The sequence below is a fragment of the Eretmochelys imbricata genome, chromosome 7 (genome assembly GCF_965152235.1).
Source record: "Eretmochelys imbricata isolate rEreImb1 chromosome 7, rEreImb1.hap1, whole genome shotgun sequence".
Taxonomy (NCBI): domain Eukaryota; kingdom Metazoa; phylum Chordata; order Testudines; family Cheloniidae; genus Eretmochelys; species Eretmochelys imbricata.
Genome location: NC_135578.1, coordinates 81,367,565 through 81,391,100, shown reverse-complemented (window position 1 = coordinate 81,391,100; position 23,536 = coordinate 81,367,565). Strand labels below are relative to the sequence as shown.

The 23,536-nt window shown below is 37.7% G+C and overlaps 1 protein-coding gene across 6 annotated transcripts in view; it reads left to right on the top strand.

Annotated features, from left to right (window-relative positions):
* RUFY2 (RUN and FYVE domain containing 2) overlaps positions 1 to 23,536 on the top strand; it is a 63,292-nt gene that overhangs the window by 29,363 nt on the left and 10,393 nt on the right. For 3 of the 6 annotated variants that reach the window (XM_077821735.1, XM_077821740.1, XM_077821738.1), the window contains exons 8-16: positions 1,559 to 1,628; positions 2,961 to 3,062; positions 3,949 to 4,065; positions 5,439 to 5,606; positions 7,060 to 7,157; positions 11,505 to 11,624; positions 13,587 to 13,716; positions 19,079 to 19,173; positions 20,493 to 20,541. In XM_077821735.1, the coding sequence (XP_077677861.1) occupies positions 1,559 to 1,628; positions 2,961 to 3,062; positions 3,949 to 4,065; positions 5,439 to 5,606; positions 7,060 to 7,157; positions 11,505 to 11,624; positions 13,587 to 13,716; positions 19,079 to 19,173; positions 20,493 to 20,541 (949 nt within the window). Of the gene's footprint in view, positions 1 to 1,558; positions 1,629 to 2,960; positions 3,063 to 3,948; positions 4,066 to 5,438; positions 5,607 to 7,059; positions 7,158 to 8,334; positions 11,451 to 11,504; positions 11,625 to 13,586; positions 13,717 to 19,078; positions 19,174 to 20,492; positions 20,542 to 23,536 lie in introns of those variants that run through there. The other 3 variants (XM_077821737.1, XM_077821736.1, XM_077821739.1) reach the window with 3 other exon arrangements.

Sequence of the window (23,536 nt, the reverse complement as noted above, 5' to 3'; positions counted from 1 at the left end):
TATTCTTAAAATATCTGGGACTACCCTGCAGATACAATTATACAGTGCAGGTAATTCCATGATCATTTCCTTATACTCGGGGGCTATCGCCATCCCTCCCTCTTTGCCATCCCACTGCTGGGACCCTGCCACTGCCCCCTCTAGATGAGTGTTAAGGGGGCTGTAAAGAAGGGGGGATTTGACTCTCTACCATGCGAGTTGTAGGAGCCCCATTCCCCCCCTGTCCCACTCACCTTTAAAGCATGCCTCCTTTAAATCCTTTACCCATCCATTTTTTATCAGATCCATATCCATTCCCGACATCTACCACAAGGTTCCAGAACGAGTTGCAACTTTAAGGCCTAACCCCCCTTTATTACCCCAGTAGATCCCCAGCTTGCTGTGGAGAAGGTGAAAAACCCACCTCGCCTAGACCAATCTGGCAGTAAGGGAAAATTCCTTCTCAGCCATCTGTTTGCCTCCCCAACAAGATGCCCCAATTAATATTGGGGCCCCAGTCTACTAAACACTATAGAGACACCGATGAATTCTCTAATAGGAGGTATGAGACAACAAATGGGATGTAACAAATGAAAGTGGAGGAGGGGGAGTGAGTAGAATTGCTGCAATAAGATCAAGTGGATGGATAGCTAGATAAAAAAGTATACATACATGCACATGTCCCTTTCTGTACTGAACACCCCACAAACTAGCTGTTCCCACGCACACATAAATAACAATCAATCACATTAATCCCCTCCATCTAGCCATTGATTATCAGTCGGGAGCCTTCTATAGGCATCATAGTAAAAGTAGGTTTGGAGGAAAGAGCACATGTCTTTACAGACTACGTTTGGAATTGTTCAATGCATAAAAGTCAGCATGGAAGATGCTTGTGCGAGAAATTGGCAGTCAGACAGTGAAGGAGGCTTGGTGGGAGGGAGAAGCTATGTAAGAGATGAGCAGATAAGTAGGAAGGCACACAACTGCGAAGGGTCTTAAAGATAAGAACGAAAAAGCTTGAAAATAATGTGGTGGGAAAAGGAGGGTTAGAGGAGGGATTTCAAAGGGGAAATGAAATGAATAGAATGATGGAGAAGGAAAATGATTTTAGTAGCTGTGTTTTGAATGGACCTTAAGGGCGAACGGAGTCCAGGGAGGAGCAGTATGCAGTAGTTAAGATGGGGAAGTGCTGAGAATCTGGACAAGAGTTTTAATTGTATGGGAAAAAAAGTAAAAACAGAGCTTTGGAAAACTTATTGAGAACAAAGCAACAAAATTTGGACGCTGTGTGGTTGCGAAGGATGAGGGAGCAGGAGTCAAAGATGACACCCAAATCATGGGCTTGGGTGGCAGGGATAATGACGGTGTTGTCAACAGCGACTGAAGTTGCAGGGAGGAGTGTGTGTCACATAAATATTCATTAAAGGAAGATAATCTGTAACATTTTTAGAAATAATTTCCAACTGCAGTTCTGTTGGCTGTTGCCAATAAACTTAGTGCTTGGTATAAAACTTTTTGTGTTTGTTTGTATGAGTTTTGGTGTAACACTGAATATTGATTTCTTTATTACTTTCAGTAGCACAGTCAGCAGCCTTCATGCAAGAGTTGATTCATTAGAGAAGTCAAACACTAAACTAATTGAAGAGGTATTGTTTCTTAGTAATGTGTAATACTATTTTTTTAACCAGTGGTGAACATGTTTCCTTTTTTCCTCCCTCTACAAGTACAGTCTAATTAACTGTGTTGAAACACTGCCTAATATATTCAGCTACATTTGACTCAGTCTGAAGAAATAACAGAAAGGTTGCTGGGACCTGTGTTCAGCTTTATCCCAGTTGACTATTGGATTAGCAAAATGCTGTAAAACATTGCAATTTCACAGCAGGGTTTAAGAGTGTACAGAAGAACCCTATCTTAAATGTGCTGGGAGTTGCTGTCAGTTCCATTTTGTGGAGACCACTGAGTCAAGGCATTCCTTCAGACTGCCAATCCACAGGCTAACTAGATCTAGTTGAGCGGACAATGTATAATTGTCTCACCTCAAGCCAAAGGGCTCTTTCTAAAAGCTCATTCACAATATGCAGGTATAGGTTTGTCTGCCTCTCTGTGCCAGGTTGTTTGGATTGTTGGGTTTTTTTAAAAACATCCTGTACTTTCCAATGTCTTAATACTTGAAGTAGATAACAACATATTTGGGATTAGGAGGAGGAAATCAGTTTTTCCCCTTATTTTTTACCTGCCCTGAAAGAGAAATGGGGGGAAAAATGATATTTCTACATTTAGCAGTTGAGGGGGCTGTTAGTTTATTCTGGATGTGAACAAATCCAGACAATGAACAGCATGTATACTGCCCCTCACCCCGCCCCATGTTTCGCACAATCCCTTACAAATCCTCTTCTCTCACCATAGTCTACGCCTTCTGACAAGCCTTCTGCCTAACTCCCAGGATTAAGTTAAAGGGCCCTGAAATACTCTGCTGAGGCCTTTCTTTATTCTGTCACACTGTAGGACTTTCCTAGTCCTCAGTGTCCCAGATTTATCCTTCCTTACCCAGGAAATTTGCTTCTGTAAGATGCTACATAGTGCTGCATACAGTATACCTGGAGATTCATGTTGAGAAAATGCTTTAAAACAGAAAATATATCCATTTAAATTGAAGTGTATATATAAGAACTTTAACAAGGGGAAAAAAGGGAGTATGTATGCTGTAGCTAGAATAGAGTATCACTGAAAAGCTATTCCTCTGTACAAGAGATGTAGAATAAAAAAGATGGTCCTAATTTAGATTTATTCTCACCTCAGTATGTAACTCCTACTATAAATGGTAGTTGTGCACGCGCACAAAATAGATATCTTATTCAGCACACTGAGACTAACGTATGCAGTAATGTTAGCTATGTATACATTAGAATAATTTTGTTTTGTTTTTTAGTGTTCGCAAAAATAGTCATACACTTTCTCTCTTTTTTCTCTTTTAGTTAGCAATAGCAAAAAACAATATAATTAAACTTCAGGAAGAAAATCATCAGTTAAGAAGTGAAAACACACTGATTTTAATGAAAACACAGCATCACCTAGAGGTATGTGAATTCAATATAATTAAATGTTACCTGGCTTCTTGTCATTTGAATGTTTTATGTTGGCAACTGTATCTCAGCAAATAGTTGGACTGCCATAAAACAATTTTATGTGAGGAATAGGCCTGTGTGATTTGTTACATTTATGACTTATGATAAAGCTTATCTAAATATTGTAGGAATCAATCTAGATTATTATTCTAAACAAATTTTGAGGTTTTTTTCTTACATTTTGCAATGATCTTTGAGATTATACAACTTTCTGTTTGCAGTGGTTAATGTAATATTTTGCTGTAAACCTTGTCAGAAAATAATTTGTGTGTTGGACTGGGATATTGTACATCCTATACTACTCTGAACAGTCATTATGAATAATTTTAGATTCAGTTATTGAAAAATATTTCTGGATAACCTGGAGAACCCAATATCAGTGATATTTAAATAACTGGGTGAATTAAATGCCTCTGGAGTTACTCAGCGACCCGGTGAAATAGTGTACCAAAAATTACTCTTCCAGGCCTTAATTCAGCAACATATTTAAGCACATGCCTAATTTTCAGCATGTGAGTTGTCTCCTTCCGGTTAATGGGGTTACTCACATGCTTAAAGATTAGGCATGTGCATAAGTAACTTGCTGAATCACACGTCTGCAAGAAGTTCATTTCATTTTGCAAGGTTTACATTTTTAAGCTAAAATGTAATTCTCAATTTAAAAGTGATTAATCCATAATGTAGACAATCTTGGATCCTATTGGTTTAGTGGGTGTATTGTGCTTACGTAGTCCATTGTGAATTTAAGCAACTTTTCTCTCCACAAATTTGTTACATTTAATTATAACAATTGTTATATTTGTAATGAAAACCAGATACATCTGTAATTTCTGCATAGGTAACCAAAGTGGATGTTGAGGCAGAGCTTCAAACATACAGACACTCCAGACAGGGTCTGGATGAAATGTACAATGAAGCACGCAGACAACTTCGAGAAGAATCACAATTACGACAAGTGAGTGTATTTAAAATGTGCTATGTAAACCTTGACAAGATTAACATTTACTGTCTCTTTAATACATTCCTTTACTATTTCTAGCTTTACATTTTTTTCCAGGGGATGTGTGCTGCTAGTAATCTACCACACTGTTTCTCTAACCTCATGAAAATGTTGTTTCAAGTTTTTGAAAACTTGGAGCCATTATATTAGTATTTCTTTAACAGTCGTGTCTCTAAGCATAGTTAGGAAGAACACTGATTTTTGTATGAATAATGTGTTGGATTTTAGCAGCTATGTTAATTTCAAATATTTAGCTACATCAGTATTTTGAATAGGTTTCCTAAATACATGCATTAAATGTTTTTTCCAAAAGTAGAAATACTTATTTTTTTGACCTTTTAATATTGTAAATAGAAAATTGACTCTCTTATTCTTAAAATATTATTTCACTTATAAGAAATTAGGCTAATGATATTTCATAAAATGAGGTGGCTTTTATTAAGGTACAAACAAATGAACACAAGTCATCAAATGCATGACTGAGTGCAGTGTTTACATCATATTTACAATATCTGTTTTGCCAAGTTTCACAGAAGGTAGAGATTTGTGAAGGTGAAAGATCCAGCACTGCAGGACCTGCAGTGCCATATCTCAATTTTGCATCAGAAATACTAGATAAAACGTTGCATAGCTATTTACAAAATCGGTGTTGACAGAGTATAGGGTTGCCAACCTGCCCGGATTTGCCAGGAGTCTCCAGGAATCAGCCTCAATCTCCCGGTTGCTACTGAAAACAATCCGGGAGATTTTAATAGGCCAAAAGTCTGGTTGGCGGGGGCAGCACAGCAGGGCTAAGGCAGGCTCCTTACCGGCCCTGGCTTGGCGCAGCTCCTGGAAGTGGCAGCATGTCCCTGCGGCCCCTAGGCGCAGGCAAGGACGGCCGAGGGATCTTTGGTCATGAACAGCAGCCAATGGGAGCTGTGGGGGCGGTGTCTGAAGGCAGGGGCAGAGCTGCCTGGCTGCCCCTGCCTGCGCCTAGAGGCCGCAGGGACATGCCGCCGCTTCCAGGAGACGCCGGAGGTAAGTGCTGTCCAGCTGGAGTCCACACCCCCTCCTGCACCCCAACCCCTCCCCTGAGCTGCCTCCCGCACTCTGAACCCATCGGCCCCAGCCCAGAACCCGCATCCCCTCCCACACCTGAACCCCCTACCCCAGCCTGGTGAAAGTGAGTGAGGATGGGAGAGATGGAAGGAGGATGGAGTGAGCGGGGGGGTGGGACCTTGGAGAAGGGGCGGGGCCACAGGGCAGGAGGTGGGACAAGGGTGTTTGGGTTTGTGCAATTACTTGGCAACCCTAACAGAGTATAATTGTTTTTGTGCAAATTGTAGGACATAGAGAATGAGCTAATGGTCCAAGTCAGTATGAAACATGAGATAGAACTTGCAATGAAGTTGTTGGAGAAAGACATTCATGAGAAACAAGACACCCTCATAGGCCTTCGACAACAGCTAGATGAAGTTAAAGCAATTAACATAGAAATGTACCAAAAGCTGCAGGTAAAAGAGATCATTCTTAAATTGTTGAAACCTCTTTGAAGTATAAATGTAAGATGTGTGTGACTTTTGAAATAGTGCATGCTGCTCATGACATTTGAAACAGTATAGCAATAGAAGAGTATTTGCTTCAGAAAGCTGATAGTCTTTCATCCATATGTTAAACTCTTGTTTTCTTAGTTTTGCTCATTGTCGCTGCTTTTTTAGCTCAGCTTTCTGCTTCTACTCTCTTCCTCTTTCAGAATAAATAGATCCAACTATATAAGTTAACTGCATTCACATAACACAGGTTTTATGGAAATCATTTTAAAGTATCGTTGCGATGTATAGAGGACTGAAGCACAGGTGATCATCATGGTACTGTACATAGGGAGAATGATATACCTGAAGTTTTGTGCTCCATTTGGGGGATCATATTGGAAAGAACAGTGAAGGAATTATAAAAAGTAAAGGAGGATAGTGAAGTGGTTAAATGGGCTTTGAGAGTTATAACTGTGAAGATCAACTAGGATAAACTGCAGGTAAGAAATGATCAAACACCAAGGAAATTCAAGAGAAAGTACTTTGTGATAATTTTAACATGTGTGGAACAAGTTGTCAAAGGCAGGAATAGAAGTTAGTCATGGCCACTTGAAAAAGTGCACAGAGAAATGACATTATACGATGCAAAGAGTAGATGTGTGGACCAAGATGCTGCTGTCCACGTCTAAATGTTTTGTGTAGAAAGCAGAACAGGAATAAAGATTTGTCTTTAGTAAAATAAACTGAGACAGTATAGGCTCTTCAGTATTATTGTTGGTGTTTATGCAGCATGTCTGTCAGATCTGTAGTTTTTCTGTTTTAATCTGTGTTTTGAAACTTTTGTGTGGTGATATTAACTGGATTTAATGACAATACTGTACCTATATTTAGACCTTGAAGCATGGATGTTCACAGTTGTCAGAGGCTGGTTAAAGTAAGGTTAAAATAAGGTTAGAATATTTAAAGTACTCAACTATAGTAAGTAATTTTAGCTGTTGTTCTGGTACAGACCTAAGGCCTTATCGGTGCCTACCACCTTGCAGGATTGGGCCCAAGAAGACCGCAGCATGAACTAAAACTAATGCTTATAGGTGTTGTTGCTATGGATATAATGAGCTATTTAAAAAAAATTAGCACTGAATTTTAGTAGACACACATAAAAAGATATTTAAAAGAAATAAACTGAAAAATATATATTATTAAATAGAGTGTACACTTGTAAAATGCCAATAAAATGAAAATTGAAATTCTATAGATTAGATTAGATGTTTTTCTTGAATGTTGCTTTATTTTTTTTTAGATGGGAATGTTTAAAAAACATACGCAAACAAATTACAAAGCCATATTACAAATATTTTCCTTAAGAGAATGAACAAAAGCATCAAAAATACAGTTTAATATAAAACCTGCTTCAGTATTAATCTGTTTAATATAGGTTTCTGACGATGCCATGAAAGAAAAGAATGAAATAGTTAGTCGACTAGAGGATAAGACCAATCAAATTACTGCAACTATGAAACAATTGGAACAAAGGTACAGCATCCATCTCTATTTTACTTATTTTTCCACATTCATTCCTCCTCCCTTACTGCGTTCCCACATAGCTACCACTGAAACGTAACTCTCAGTAGGAAGTTTTAAAGAAGTATCATCTGCAACTGGTGTTTTACCATTGATCTTCAAACAGGTAGATTTATTTTTTGATGTTGTGAAGGCCAAGACTATAACAGGGTTCAAAAAAGAACTAGATAAGTTCATGGAGGATAGGTCCATCAATGGCTATTAGCCAGGACGGACAGGGATGGTGTCCCTAGCCTCTGTTTGCCAAAAGCTGGGATGGTTCACTTGATGATTCCCTGTTCTGTTCATTCCCTTTGGGGCAGCTGGCATTGGCCGCTTTTGGAAGACAGGATACTGGACTAAATGGACCTTTGGTCAGACCCAGTATGGCCGCTCTTATGTACTATAAGAGTGGAAAAATACAGCCATAAACCAAGCCTTTTTATCTTAATTCTCTTTCACCATTCACTGGAGCTGACATTCTGTGCCTGCATCCAAGTTTGTTCTTTCAGCTACCGGGCTCAGTGATGGCCACTTCAGAATTCTGATTCATTATTATCTCTGTGTTATATTTTAATGCTATTCAATAAGGCTTTGATCCACCAAAGCACACGGTTAACTTTAAGCAAGACTGCTCACGTGCTTAAAGTTAAGCCTGTGCTAAGTGTTTTGAATCAGGACCCTGGCTGGCCAAGATTCCAAAGCTTACATTAATTGCTTTGGAAACTCCCTTAGTGTAAAGATGTACACATAAGTATTACATCACGAATTAGTAAAATGAAATGATATAATATCAGTGTGTAAGTTTATATTGTGATTACTATATATTTGTTACATAATATAAAGATGTGACTTGTGTGCATCGGTTATTTAAATGGAATAGACTATATGCATCGTTAATATTTTTAATTGTAAAATGTAACATATCCATAGCCCTGTCATGTTGGTGTTGACGTGTCTTACCATTGTTTTCTTTTAAAGCTACTTATTAAAAACATAATTATATATTAAAAGATTTAGTGACATGAATATTCTTTTATTGACATCCTTTTTCCTCTTTTTTCTTTCTTTTTTTCCTTTATCCCAATTTTTACATTTTGAACTTTACTACCTTTATCTGTCTTTGATTTTGTCCATTACATACGTGAAGTGACAAAGATCTGTTAACTCAAACTAGGACTATTGCAATGTCATTTGTGAAATGTGCCAGCAATGAAGCACAGCACCAATACAAACTTGTCAAAGATATATCATTTTGAAAGCTACTTGGCTATTGATAGAATAAAATTTGTATGAGTTGGTTTAAAAAAAATATGGTTATTATCTTAAATGGTATTGGGAAATCCTGTATTATAATTGGTCAGTAAGTACTAGTGATTTTGACACAATGTTACAGCTTGGAACGACTTTGTTTTCAGAAATAAAATCCTCTCCACCCCTTTCTCTCCTCTCCTCTCCTCCCCTCCCAAAGAATAAAAAAATCACTGTAATATTATTGACCAATCAGAAACTAGAATTTTCTAATGCTATTTAATCATTTTACTTTTTTTAATGTTAAATACAAAGTTTATTTAAAAATGTTAGCTGCCTTTACATTTTTGATTTCTCATTGCCCTGACACTTACCTCCAGTTATAGGGTTTTCCCTCACCCCTTATTTATAGCACTTAAATAAATAAAGAACCTCCCTTTCAGTTAATAAAAAACCCACATTTTTATTGTTGTTGCACTTTCAGGGCTTCTCTATACCAGAAAACATGCTGTCAAGTCTTTTAATGTGGTTGCTGATAGCATCACTTTCTTGAGTAGCGTAGACAGAAGTATTTTTCCTGAGAACTGGCTAAAACAGCTTATAAAAATGTGCCATAGGTTCTGTCTGTACTTTACAAAAACAAAACCCAAATAACTTCTGTATTTGTAGGACTCTCTTATACACAGTTAAAATACAGTTCAGTCTGCTAGCATAGAGCAGAATGTAAGATGTTTTTACAGAGCTACTGTATCATGGATACAATCAAGATATGACTAGAACTAAAGACTATAAAGCAGGAAGGTCTTATCTACGTAGAAATCTTCGTAGCTGTAATTCCCCCAGGGGTAGCACTGGTAGAAAGTGTAGCATAGGCAGGACTCAGACATTTACGGGTAGATCCTCAGATGGTATATAAATTGTAAGCTGAGGATCTGCTCTTATCTGAGTTGCTACCCTGGTGGAGCTGCACTGGATTTGAATTACAGCTATAGAATTTGCAAGCTGCTAGTGTAGATAAAGATTCTATAGATGCTAGCCCGGTTCTCAGAAAAAAAAGTCCTTGTCCATATTAGTCTTGGAAATTGTGCTAATGCAGTTTCAGCTGTAGTTCAGAGAGGGTCTTAGTGGTGTGTTTAGTTTTCCTGTTTCATTTAGTCTTTCACCCTTCTCTGCCTTCTGGCGTAGCAGCAAGAATTAGCCTTGCTGTGCACCAATATTCTCCCTTCTCCTATCCATCCTCTTTGGCCCTATTTGTATTACAATTACAAACACATCAAGGAACTTCATTATAACATATTGTAGTGTAGAGTAGACCCTAACAGTTTTTCCTACCTGGGCTAAATTCAGATGCTTTAAAATAACATGGTTCAAGTCCAGTGTGTTGTCATTTCTGAACTGGCAGTTTTTGGTAACTGCCCCACCTGTGCAGCTTCACCGTTGGTAGCATGAGCGTAGGTGGGGAACTAGAGCTTTTATTAACATGATATCTAATTCTGCTGAGATGTCTAGTAATGCTGGTGCACTGTCTGCATGAGCCCTCTCATTAGTTGACTGGTAGCACAGCAATGGTAGGCAGTTTCCCAAACATGGCCAGTGTAGATGCATATTACATTATAAAACATTAGTAGCCAGGCTCCCTAACATGATTGTGGTTGTAGTGTAGACAGGGCCAGTAAGAAAGCTTTAATTTAATTTTACATTTAACAGTGATAAACTGGGAGTTGTGTGTTACTCTACATTCAGCTGACTGGGAAGTGATGATTCAAGCCAAGCCTTGAGAGAAGAACCACTCGGTTTTCTCTCAACATTTTGCGGGCTTGTGTACACTACAGATGCTACAGCAGCACAGCTATGGTGCTGCAACAGTGCCATAGTGTAGACACTTGCTACAGCTACAGAAGGGGTTTTCCATCACTGTAATTAATCCACCTCCGTGAGAGGCGGTGTTCTTCTTCTGTTGACCTAGTGGTGTCTAGACTGGGGCGTAGGTTGGTTTAACAATGTCTTTTGGGGGTGTGATTTTTTTTCACACCCCTCAGTGCAATGTAGCTAGGTCAACCTAAGTTTTAGGTGTAGAGCAGGTCTGAGAAGGGACAAAAGAGGCAATTGTAAAATGAGACACCTCAACTGGGATGAGGCTCTGAATGATGTTTTACTGGCTACTCTAATCTCCCTTGTATATCCCAGTAAGACAGTTGAATATGGAGTAACATACAATTTTTGATTTTTGATTTTGATTTTAATATTTGATTTCAATTAAATTTAAGCCACATCTTTTTTGGGCGGAGAGAGGGTCAAACAGAGATAAATCTTGATGCATTGGTGAGGTATAAGTGAGGGGAGAGGGCTATTCAAAACAGGAATGCAAAATCCCTTGAAAATCAAAAGAAAAGAGCTTAAATGAAAGCCTGACTTCTGTTATTTATTCAGTTTTATTTGTTTTGTTTATCATATGGAGCTATTTTTAACCATGATTTTTAATACACATTATTTAAATATATTTAATAATGTTTTTTATTAGTGGTTATTCTGTAAGTGTAGTGAGACGCTCCAGGGTGTGTTCTGCTGTCTTACTACAGCTGTGTTCTTGCTATCTGATTCCAGTGTTCTGTATTCAGGCTCATGTCTGAATTGCTTCAAGCCATTCCAGCACAACACACACTGTCTTATTGATTGATTAGTATAGACAAAGTAGTTACTGTACTTCTACAGTTCTTGTAAAAATTCCTCCCACAATAACACATGTATGTACGCTCAAAGTTAGAGCAGTAAGTGATATAGATGAATTATAAAATCTGTATGGTTATGCTTTAATGGCATCTATTAATGGTGAACGTAAAATAAAAACAAATTGGAAGACTTAATCTGCTTTTCTTTGTGTTGAGAAAACCAGAAACTAGATTTCTAGGCATTGTGTGGCTCTCTTGTTTGAGTTTGTGAGTTTCCCCCAATCTTTGTTTTTATTTAGAAATGTTTCTATTTCCCCATTTTTCTTTTATTTGTCTTCTTCACCCTTTACACCCTAGTTCTAGCCTCAGTTTTACCCAAAGTTGATTTGAATTACACCAGATTGCAGCAAGCGGAGAAGTCTCAAATGGAAGCTGAGAATGAGGACAAGAAATTCAAACAAGAATGTATGAGTAAATCTGAAAACCTGCAGAAAGAAATCTCCCGAAAGGGGAAGCAGCTGTAAGTATACTTCCCTTTTGGAAAACGTATAAGGCACTTAAAATCTTTATTTCTTTTATGTTTACTTTAAAACATTCTATTAACTAAAAATGTAAGATACATTACATAATATAGGCAGCACATTACTGATGATTTTTAATTGGATAAAGATGCGTCTAGGAAGGCGTATATTAGGCAAGGGCAGGGTGGAAGAAAATCTGTCATTCCAAGTAAATCAAGCTACAATTGATTTTTTTTTAAATAGCTGTCCAGCCAGAAGAGGGGGAAGAACAGGTATGTTTTTTGGCTGAAGATAGTTTTAATTCACTAGGGAAAAAGTTGTTAACAGGAACAAAAATTTTAAATTTATAATAAACTAGATTAATCCACATTTTATTATTGTAAATCTTGCATAATTTAAACAGCATAAATTTACAGAAACTGCATAGAACAATTAAACTATTCAGGCTTGAAAAAGAAGCCAGAATCCTTCAAAGTGTTCGTAGCTGAAAGGCACTCATGAAATCCTTGAGTCTGCTAAAAACTGAAATATTAAATCAAGAAATAAAAGCCACATTCTGCTTTTACACCTGTGGAATTCCATAGACAGGTATTTGGCTCAGAGAATCAATGCAGCTACGAGTACTGATGAAACAGTCAGGAATAGCAGTAATTAGCACTTAGACTGTGCTTTCAGTGCACTTTATGAACATCCCTGAAATATCCATGTGAGGTTGGGTGGTATTTCCCCCCTATTTTAGTGAGAGAGAGAGAGAGAGAGAGAGAGAGAGTGAATGACCTAAGATTACAGCAAGGATTAGTACTTGGGAGTTCAAAGTTTCCAATCTTGTGTTCAGACCACATTGCCTCTCTTACTAATTTAAGTATCAATACTTGTTCAACCATCATGACAAATGTTCACTTTACCACCAGTCATCTTCACAGATTTTGGCAAAAGAGCAGTTCAAACCTCAACCTTAGAATTCCGCAATTCTGAAAGCTCAAGGTCATGTTCACTTCTGATCTTTTCCAACAAACAAGATGCTGAGGTAGTGTCCCAAAAAGTAAGTTTTTCCTTTAAAAAATGACTTAGCTATCCTGTTATAAAATCAATACGGACATGAGTTCCTCTTGAAAAACTTTCATAACTACAGTCAGATCTTTCCTCCTTCATTAGGTAGTAGGATTTCACTCCAGGAGTTTACTCTCATCTGCCATTAGTTTGTGTTTTCTATGCGGTTATAAGAATCATTCTTTGTCCATTTAAATTGATGACAGAATTGCAACAGTGGATCCACCGACAGATTGGCCCCAGTTCCTTTAATTGTAATCCAGTAGCTGTGATTCATATAAAGCAGAGCCTCCTTTATATCATCTGTTGTATAGGAATTTCAATAATATCCAGCAGCTCAAAATACTTTACACTGTATTCAAGATCCCTTAGAAGTTATATATTCTTAATTCTGTCCCTTTCATCTCCACTCTGAAATAAAAAATAGAGGCTTTCAATTTAAAGTCTTACTACTACAACACCTTTTATGAGCACTAGAAATTCACGTAACCACTCATCTTCTCTCACATAGGAGATCTGTATTATAAAAAAACTATATGACAGGAAAAGCTTAAGACAAACAGGAAAGGTCTCTAATATTTATGTTTCAGTTGCCAAAGAATAGTTACTAGGACAGCAAATTTAAATCATTGCAAAAGCCAGTTCTTCAGAATTGTTTGACACCCTCACAGCCTCTCTCAATGGAAGCCCTCTATTTTCTTATAACTTATTACACTTGTATACAAAATCTTCTTAGGAAATTGCAGATAAATTTAAAATAAAAATAATGAACTTGTAAACAAATTGAAATAGTAAACTACTGTTGTTTGTTGGGCTGGACTGATAGTGAAACTAGAAAATAGAAAAGGGTTTATTTTTTTAAAAAGATTATACCGAAATGCACCATGATGGTCTTTTGTTTGAAATTCTAGTGTTCAACTGGAAACAGATTTGAAGATAGAAAAGGAATGGAGACAAACCTTGGAAGATGATCTGCAAAAGGAAAAAGAAACTTTATCTCATCTGAGAGTAGAGACCCAACAAATAATTTGTCTTAAAAAAGTAAAATGCTGGAGGAAAACTTTTCAATTTCACTTTAGCAGTAATTTAAAAGTGAACTTGCCAGGCTTTTAAAATATAAATGTTAACTCTCCCAGATCTGAAATCCTTAATAGAACAAATGTTTAGGCTTAAAAATACAAATATATTTTTAATTTTTTTTTTTAAATCCGTCCTCTCTCACCCCTGTAGTCTTAAGTTCAGGATTCTGTGTTTTCCATAAGGAATAGTGAAATCCACATTCTCCTTTCTGAATCATACTGAAGGATATTTCACTATAATCTTGTGATGGGCCAGTGAGGGTTAATGTTCTAATCCATCAAGCCCTGTCTATCTTGCTACTTAAAAATCTCGTATCACTAATTTCTATAGTATCTTTACATTTCTTTACCTTGGAAGTGATTGAAAAGAAGCAAGTGTGTGGAGTGTCAGTCATTTAGCATCAAACTGAAATTAAATTAATTTGTGAGTTGCTACTGTTGCTGTTAGAATTAGATCTGAGATTTTAATAGAAATAGGTATTTTTTGTGTCCCAGCCAGACTCCCAATGTTCACAGTTTGGTACTGGAAAGGCTGATGTTAGAGGATCTGTTAGGAGTTCCTGAAATCCTTCTGGCACACCTAGATTCCGTTTCTTTTCCAGAGGAGTTACTTAGACAGAATGATCAACCACAAGCAGAACAAAATAATCAGAAATCACTGCTGGGATTCAAGTTAGAGTAAATTCTTTTGAGAGAAATTCAGGAGGCTAAAAACCATGTGGAAAATGGAGTCTGCCCAGAGTCCAATGCTGGGAGGCACTGATAATAGAGAATAGGTCTAACTAACAAACTACTATGGGTAAGAGAGAGTTCTTGAGAAGTGTCTCACTAACCTTAAACTTTACCTGAATATATAGAAATTAACGGACTGTACCATGGATAAATATACAAAAAACTGCATGGATTCAAAATGTCATTTTAAGTTTAAAACAAAATATTCCAGGCTGAAGGAAATTACACAGTCAAAAATAGAGGAAGCAATAGATTAGTGAACAGTCAGGGGGATAATGTATGATCTGAGACAGGAGAGCAGGGATTTCATTTTTGTGTATTAGCAGACTCCCAAATAAAACACTAAAAAGAGTTACAGCAGTATATTCACAGAAGGATATTCCTGAATGGAATGAGTATTTATTGTATACCTATTTGACACACTCAGTGTGATAGGATTTCAGGAACCTACTGTTGTTTTCAAGTAGTTGGAAAAAATCCACCCATAGATGTTATGGTTTTTCAGGATTTTATTACTCGAGCCAATAGAACTAAAATATATTCTAGAGACATAAACTATAGATTTAAATTATTTGTTTCAGTTTCTTTAGTTTTTCAGGAGCAAGTAATGTAAAGCATATTTTCTATTTAGAGCAGCTAGCTTAACTAGTAAAACCCAGTTAATAAATGTGAGGACATTAGTGTCTAATTTAAGAGAATTTGATCCTGAATTTTGCCCATTGAGGCACTTATCAACAAATTGACATGTGTTCATGCATATTGCTGCTGAACTCTCCAGGACTGGTATCAGAGCTGTGTACCCTTTTCTGTTGGTGTAGCCCTCTCAGATGGCCTGTCATAGCCTGTGATTGGTGGTATCATTAGCAAGAGGTAAGGCACACTTGGAGTGGGCCTTTGGCTAATTGTTCTTGTCTGTTTGACAATGAGGCAGCAATTTGTTGGTAGACGTTTTCAGGTAGTAAGAAGTGCTGGGATTTTTATGGTCCCTTTTTGTGCAGTTCAGTGTTTGGGCTTTTTTTGTGTGTGAAGAGCTCAGATACTAAAGTGAATGGGTGTTTACAAATCTTTAAATAAGAATTTTAATTAGATTCTGAATCTTCATTAAAAAAAAAAAAAAGGGTTATGTCCTGTCAGGCGTGGTATCAGATTTTTCCCAGATCCCTTACTGACTGCAGCTAGCTAGCACCTTGGGAGAAATTTTTGAGGATGACCAGTTTTCTGACCTATGTCTTGGACTTGAGCGCCCAGTGTCCGGTATACTTTGCCCCTCTGCCCCTCACCAGATATCAGCAGTTGATATTTCTCGTCCTGAGGAACCAATTAATGTAAATAACGGTTAAAGAAAAAGGGAGAGAAATCTTAAAAGAAAATTTTATTAGGCAGTCAAGGAACCAAAGGAAACCAGCTCAGAAGTAAGTGGATATAAAACATATGAAGGTCTGAAGTTACACTGACTTTCATTTAATGTAGGTGAAAACTTTGTTCTAGAGGCAGATCTAAAAATGCTTGTATTGTTAAATCTTGTCTGCTTGTATCATCTCTCTCTCTGTCTCTTAGTATCACCGTGTCTAGAGGATAAGTCCATCAGTGATTCTCTGCTCTCTTTGTTAGTCTACTTTCCTCTACTCTTCCTTTGTGTCATGTCTTATCTCGGACTTCTTGGTTTATGCTGAGAGCCATTGAAGGAAAGGAAAAGGAGGACTTGTGGCACCTTAGAGACTAACCAATTTATTTGAGCATAAGCTTTTGTGAGCTACAGCTCACTTCATCGGATGCATAAAATGGAAAATGCAATGAGGATGTTTTATACACACAGACCATGAAAAAATGGGTGTTTATCACTTCGAAAGGTTTTCTCTCCCCCCACCCCACTCTCCTGCTGGTAATAGCTTATCTAAAGTGATCACTCTCCTTACAATGTGTATGATAATCAAGGTGGGCCATTTCTAGCACAAATCCAGGGTTTAACAAGAACATCTGAGGAACAGTGAGAGGGAGAGGGGGAGGAAAAAACAAGGGGAAATAGGTTACCTTGCATAATGACTTAACCACTCCCAGTCTCTATTCAAGCCTAAGTTAATTGTATCCAGTTCGCAAATGAGTTCCAATTCAGCAGTCTCTCGCTGGAGTCTGGTTTTGAAGTTTTTCTGTTGTAATATCGCAACTTTCATGTCTGTAATCACGTGACCAGAGAGATTGAAGTGTTCTCCGACTGGTTTATGAATGTTATAATTCTTGACATCTGATTTGTGTCCATTTATTCTTTTATGTATTACCAGCAGGAGAGTGGGGTGGGGGGAGAGAAAACCTTTTGAAGTGATAAACACCCATTTTGTCATGGTCTGTGTGTATAAAACATCCTCACTGCATTTTCCACTTTATGCATCCGATGAAGTGAGCTGTAGCTCACAAAAGCTTATGCTCAAATAAATTGGTTAGTCTCTAAGGTGCCACAAGTACTCCTTTCTTTTTGCGAATACAGACTAACACGGCTGCTACTCTGAAACCTGAAGGAAAGGAGTGAGAGCTCTCCTGTGTATTTTTTTCAGGGTTTTATACTGTCGTCATAATATATGAGCGTCCCTTTCCTCTTCTAGATATGCCATTGCCTCTGTATTAGTACCCAGACTACGTAACTTTTTGACAGGGCATACAATTAGAAGGGACTCAAGTAATCAAATCCAGTCCCCTGCTATCACAGGCAACCCTGTCCATAGGATCCCGTTCATAAATTTATCAAGATCTGTCTTTAAACTAGTTTTAGTATCTTTAATTTTTAAGTATCTTTAAATATTTTCAGGTGATTTTATTTCTCTCTCTTTCTGCACATCTACTATTGGATATAATATTTAATGTTAGCCATATTCTCTAGATAGGCTATTTGCTGAATTCAACAGGTGTATATGCAGCTTCATATCTTCCCCATGCAATGTCCCCTTTCCTGCTGAGACAGCACATTGAATGCTCATTTATATAGCTGCTCTTGTCCCATCCCATGTTAATTTTTGCATCACAGTGCTTAGTTGTTGTATATTCAAAATATAGCATTGCTGGTTTTTGAAGAGGAATTAAGTCTTGATTTGCATTTTAGGATGAGGTCTGGTTTTAAAAGGAAGAATAAATCAAAAGGAAGAGCAGACATGCTTAATTTTTAAAAAACTGACTATGAAAAGAGAGAGAAATATTGTCCAAAATATTGCAGATTTAGAAAGTTTTCAAGATCTATAGTAAAGAAGCCAATTTTAATTGTCTTGTTTCAAATTACCACTTGTAACTGATCTACAGAAAATAATTATTCTATAGATATTGTATTAATTAGTCATCGCCTCTTAGCTGTTTCAAAACCAGAGAATCATAGCAGTTATTTTTTTAAATAGGGTGTGAGTGTTCCTTTAGAAAACTGTCATCTGACATAATTACATTGTAAGATGAAATACCCATCTGTATATAGTAGAAAGAAAAATGTGAACCCATTACTTCTTATCAGAAAAAGAATCCCTGACTCATACATTCCAAGTAATATGTTTTTCCTGAAACAGTTAAGATCACAACCACCTAAAGAGGGCAAAAAAAGGACCTCCAGCTACTTGAGGTGTTTGCAATCTCTGCTGTTGCAAGGAAAATGGGAAGGTGAAGATGCCAGAAAGATAGGAAAAAAGTGAATGTTAGATGAATTGTACTCATAGATGCATGAATACTTTTTCAGCAGCAGGGTTTGAAAGCCAACTGTTTGTCTGCCACAGTCTTGTAAGAACCTCAAGGCTCTGAGGTTAAGTGAGCATAAAATTTAAATATAAAGTAAATGTAGATTAAATAGCAGCAGAATATCCTTTCTAAGCATATGTTTGTTATACCTTTCCACCTGCTAAACTTATTTCTCAGATACCCACGCAATATTTTTAGTGACTAATAGGCACAAGAATTGTGTCCAAGGAAGGATGCTGGGGCAGTGGCATACTGGGGATGATACTAGGCTATGAGAGTCTCAGTGCTTCATGCTCCTGCAGATCTGCTAGGACTATGCCAGAGATTAATTTCTTAGGAGAACGTGAAACACATTTAAAAGGGTAAAGCGCATTTATCCACATACATATTCTTAACCTTTTTTGGGTCTGCCTTAATCCCACCAATCCTACCTTTCCTTTTAGGGAAATAGTACAAGAATGGGGTTTCCCTTAGTATTTCTCAGTGCCTGATCCAAAGCCCATCAAAATCAGTAGCAGTCTTTCCATTGACTTCACTGGGCTTTGATTCCGGAACCTACAGCAGAAAAGTTTGAATAGTACAGGAGGAAGTGGAAATCACATAACATTACTGGATGTGGAACACAGGCAAAACCACTGGTGGTAATTATGTGGACAAATCTTCCCTCCCTCAACCATCACACAACTTTGTTTATGGGGTTGCTATTTATCCTTTTGATATTACCCAAATATTATTAGTGACTATTGCCCCTTCCTATAACCTTCTGACTTGACATACAATATTGGTTAACATGTAAAGTTCTAACACGAGTAACTTTCTAAGTAATAAGTGTGTACTATGTTATTTCTTCTTACTTTAAAAAACGCCACCTTTTATTTTTTTTAAAGGAATTCCTTAAACTACAGGACAAAAATAGGCAGTTGAAAAAGATATGTCATGACCAAGAAGAAGCTCTCCAAGAACTGGCCTGCAAGCTTAGCGAGTAACTTATTTTTCTTGATGATTTTTGCAATGTAAAATTCAAGATAAAGCTACTGAAAATAACTGTGCAACTACCATGTAAATTGAGACCATGGAAATTAGGGAGGATTACTGGCTTCAAATGAAATTTATTTAGTTCAGTAGGAGGAAATTATCTGACAATTTTTCAGAAAAGAAAGCTGTGTACAAATGGCCTGGGTCTGCATCTTGAACAGAGTTACCTTCACATTAGGGTGGTGGGTAGCCTCTAGCAATCATATAATGGACTTAATTATGTTCATCTCAGAAAAATCAGTCCTAATTAAAAATGTTTTGGGCAATCTAACAGATTCCTCAGACTTATCTTATGAAGATCTTCCTGTCTCTTAATAAATGCATTCAAGACGTTGTTGGATAAAGTTTGAGCATTTGTGTGAACTCCATTTCACTAAAGACTAATTCTGTTAGGAATCAATAACTGTGGGTTCCACAACAGGAAGATTCATTATAATTTGAGATGATTGTCCACATGGATCCCATTCCCTACTCTTAGGCAATGCACATCCCTGGCATACGAGCTCAGAAGCTTTTAGCAAGTAGTGATCATTAGATGCATGCGCATGTTCAAGCCTCTGCATACGTGCTAGGATTCCAGGGTATAAAATGCAACTCCAAAGACCGTTCATGTCATTAGACCATTTATCAGCAGTGGGCTCTGAACACAGTTCAGTGTCCTTTAACGCTTTCCTCCTTGGTATTTTTGAGGAATGCTTTCTCCTCTTTAAGGCTATTTTTCTCTTGTAAATAGTTATGCCATGACTAATGCCGGGTTTTACATCCTGTGTCTAAAAGAGTAGTATCATGTAGCTTATAGCTTAAAGCCCTGTTTATACTGCTTTGTTTTGCACTGGTGTAGTTGGACCCAGGGTAGATGCTCTGCAATGGAATAAAATTGCTTGCACTAGTGAAATTTAACCTAGTGAGTTTCAGATCCCATTTTGCACCAATGCAGTGTGTCAGCATTAAGGATTTAGTTACACTGGCATAAATTTCCCAAGTCTATACAAGCTCTAAACATATGCCACCATTCATAGGATTGCGAACTCTTTGGAGAAGAGATTATGTCTTCCTTTGTGTTTGTACAGCACTGAGCATACCATGAATTGGGGCCTCTAGGTGCTACTGTTCATATAAATATTTTTAACAATATGTCAGCCAGAAGTTCATAATAATTTGCCTTTGACTTTTAAAAGAATTGTAACTTCTAAAGTATTTTAACCATATGTGGTAACTAAATACTCTCAATAAATGTCTAAACTATGTATAATCTTCTATGTTTAGATCAAAGCTTAAAATAGAAGATATAAAAGAAGCAAACAAAGCATTACAGGTTAGTAAGATTTGGAGGGAAAAGGAGGGAGGCTTTTTCTTTCAGTTATTTTCTTGGAAATTTTTAAACATGAGAGAAGATTTTCTCCAAAGGTAAGCATTTAGGATAGATTTTCATTTTTCTGGTCTCATGCTCCAGGATGAGATAAGTAGGCATTCTCTGAAGCACTTAATGGAACAGTTTGACTGCTTTGGACCTACTTAATTTTGTTTGGAATGTTGTGATGGGACCTTGGTTTTTGTTTTGAATTTGCTATCAAAATACCTTAATCTTTTAGTTTAAAAAAACTATATTATTATATGAAATAAGCGAATATCTCCTTGGTGAAGTTAAATTCCAGCTTGGTTATTTAGTCCTAAGGAACTGAATTATTACTGAATATAAATTTGTATAAGAGAGCCTGGTGAAATGTCCTTGGAGCTCTTTAGTTTCTGGATGTTGGGTGCTATCCTGAATGCTTATGAAGCTCTTTGGGGCAGAGACCATCTTCTTGTTACTTGTTTTTACAGTGCTTAGCACAATGGGGTGTTGGTCCATGACGTGGGGCTCCTAAGCCCTACTACAGTTCAAATATATTGTATCAAATTAATGATAAAATTATTTTCACGTAACTGTTGTTTGAAATAATTTCTTATGTGCACTCATCTACACCTCAGGCAAAGTTGTGATTTATTGATTGTTGGTTTGGCCAAAAAGAACTTAACAGTTCACAATGCTGCTATCCGTTTCCCCAGTCTGAAGCATTAGATTGTTGCCATCTGAGAGGCACCATGGTCCAGTGGATGGGGCATTGGATTTGGTCTCTGAGAACTTATGTTCTCTTACTGGCTAGCTGTGGGACATTGGGTGAATCACTCTGTCCCTTTGTATGTCTCTTTCGGTTTCTGAGTAGTGTCCCTGCGGGAGCTCCACTTCAGATGTGCATGCATCCCTGCACCTTTGGAGATTTGTGGCAGCAATGCCCATTCGACCCGCGCATGCCCCTACACATCCTCATGCCCCATGCTGAGGCTATACAAAGCTGTGCAGGTGAACCCCCCTCAGTTCCTTCTCAGCCAACATTGGCCTGAAACAGAGTTTAGCGTATGCCTGTTTGCTTAGCGCTTGTTTGCCTCCTTTATTAGTATTTAGCGGTAAAGTTAGTAGAGTAGGTTCAGTACCTTACAGTTGGACTGTTTGTCCCCTTTTTTCTTTTCTTTTCCCCCCAATGAGGGGTTTGAGTAACTTATTTTCTTCTTTTGGGAATCTGGGCTACTTGGGCTTTAAAATGTGCCTCTCGCATAGAGAAGCAGTCCTTGTTAGTCATGGGCACTCCTACTGCATTCATAGTTTGGGAAACTCGCATATTCCTAGCAAGTGTAAAATCTGCTTGTCCTTTAAGGGAATATCCTGTAAAGACAGGGAAATTAATTATAGACTTTAAATGATAAAAAAAAAAAATACTACATCCCAGTTTTTTATTCTTTCACCCAGCACCAAACTCTCTGGTCATGGATGTAGTCAATGAAAGGGGCAGATGGTGTACCCAAAAGGCCACTCCTTATAATATTTGATACCAGATATGTCTATTTGTTTGTAAGAGCTATTCATCAGCAACACTTCAGTTAAGGATAGCTCATCACCAGGTGCTGATGTCAAAATATGACTACCTGGACAATGCGAAGTTTAAGGATTTTATTGACCATTTACTACAGGAACATTGAGGACAGTTCTGTGCCATAATAAAGGAGGATCAGGCTTTTGTAAAAGACCTCACTGCAGGCTTCATAGATGTGGCTGACACTGCAGCCGGGTCTGTTTCCATCGCCATTGTGACAAGGCTAACTTCCTGGGTTCAGTTGTCTGGGTTTCCACAGGAGGTACAATCAACCATGAAGGATTTACTTTTCAGTGGCCAGAAGCTTTTCATAGATTCCACAGACAACTCACTTCACACCCTAAAAGACTCTAGGACAACGCTTAGGTATTTAGGAGTATATGCATCTGCTGATAAGAGAGAATGTAGCATGTCTCAAAGATCCCACCCTGTTCAGTTTTCTATCTCCCGCAGAACACTGGAACCAACAGCTAAGAGGTATAGGTTTTCAAAGAAAAGGCCTTGTAACTACCTTGACTGCATCAGCTGAGCCTTTGGCATTGTCCAAACATCATTTTTGATGGTTTAGTCTAGAGTCCAGACCACCCAATGACCAGATTTTATCATCTGCATTACACATACGCCCCTTCCTCAATTTGGACACCGTCTCTCTATATTTCGTCAAGCCTGGGAGGCTATAACATTGGACAAATGGGTATTGGAGGCGATTACTTTGGGTTCTACAATCCAATTTACCTCCACCCTGCCCCTTCAACCACTTAACCCATTATGATTAATTCTTACACAGGAAATGTCATCACTTCTAAATCTAGGAGACATAGAACCAGTCTCACAAGGGAAAAGGGTTCTATTCAAGATACTTTTTGATACCCAAGAAAAATGGATCTCAGACAACTGGACAAGGATGTCAGACACTTAAAATTCAAGATGGTGTCCCTAGCAGATGTAATTCCCTCCCTGGAATTGGGACTGGTTTGCGACCCTCGACTTCAGAGGTGCATACTTCCATGTAATAATTCATCTTTCCCACAAAAGAGTTCTACAATTCACTTTCAGTCATAATTGTTACCAATACCAACTCCTACCCTTCGGTCTGTCTTCAGCCTCTAGGGAATTCTCAAAAATTATGGCAGTTGTAGATGCCTACCTCTCTTGTCTAGGAAGAACTGTTATTCTACCTCAGCAACTGGCTCCTCAAAGGTTAGTCGTATCCAGAGATATGGTCAGCAGTGCAAACAACAATTTCAGTATTCTGAAGTCTAGGCCTGCAGATAAATTTCGAGAAATTAATTTTCTCAGTAATTTCTCTTCATAAGAGAACTTCCAGATTTAATAATGTGCAGATCTTATCTCCCTCTCACCTGGTTTCTTGCTCTAAGGAATCTTATACAAAGAGTG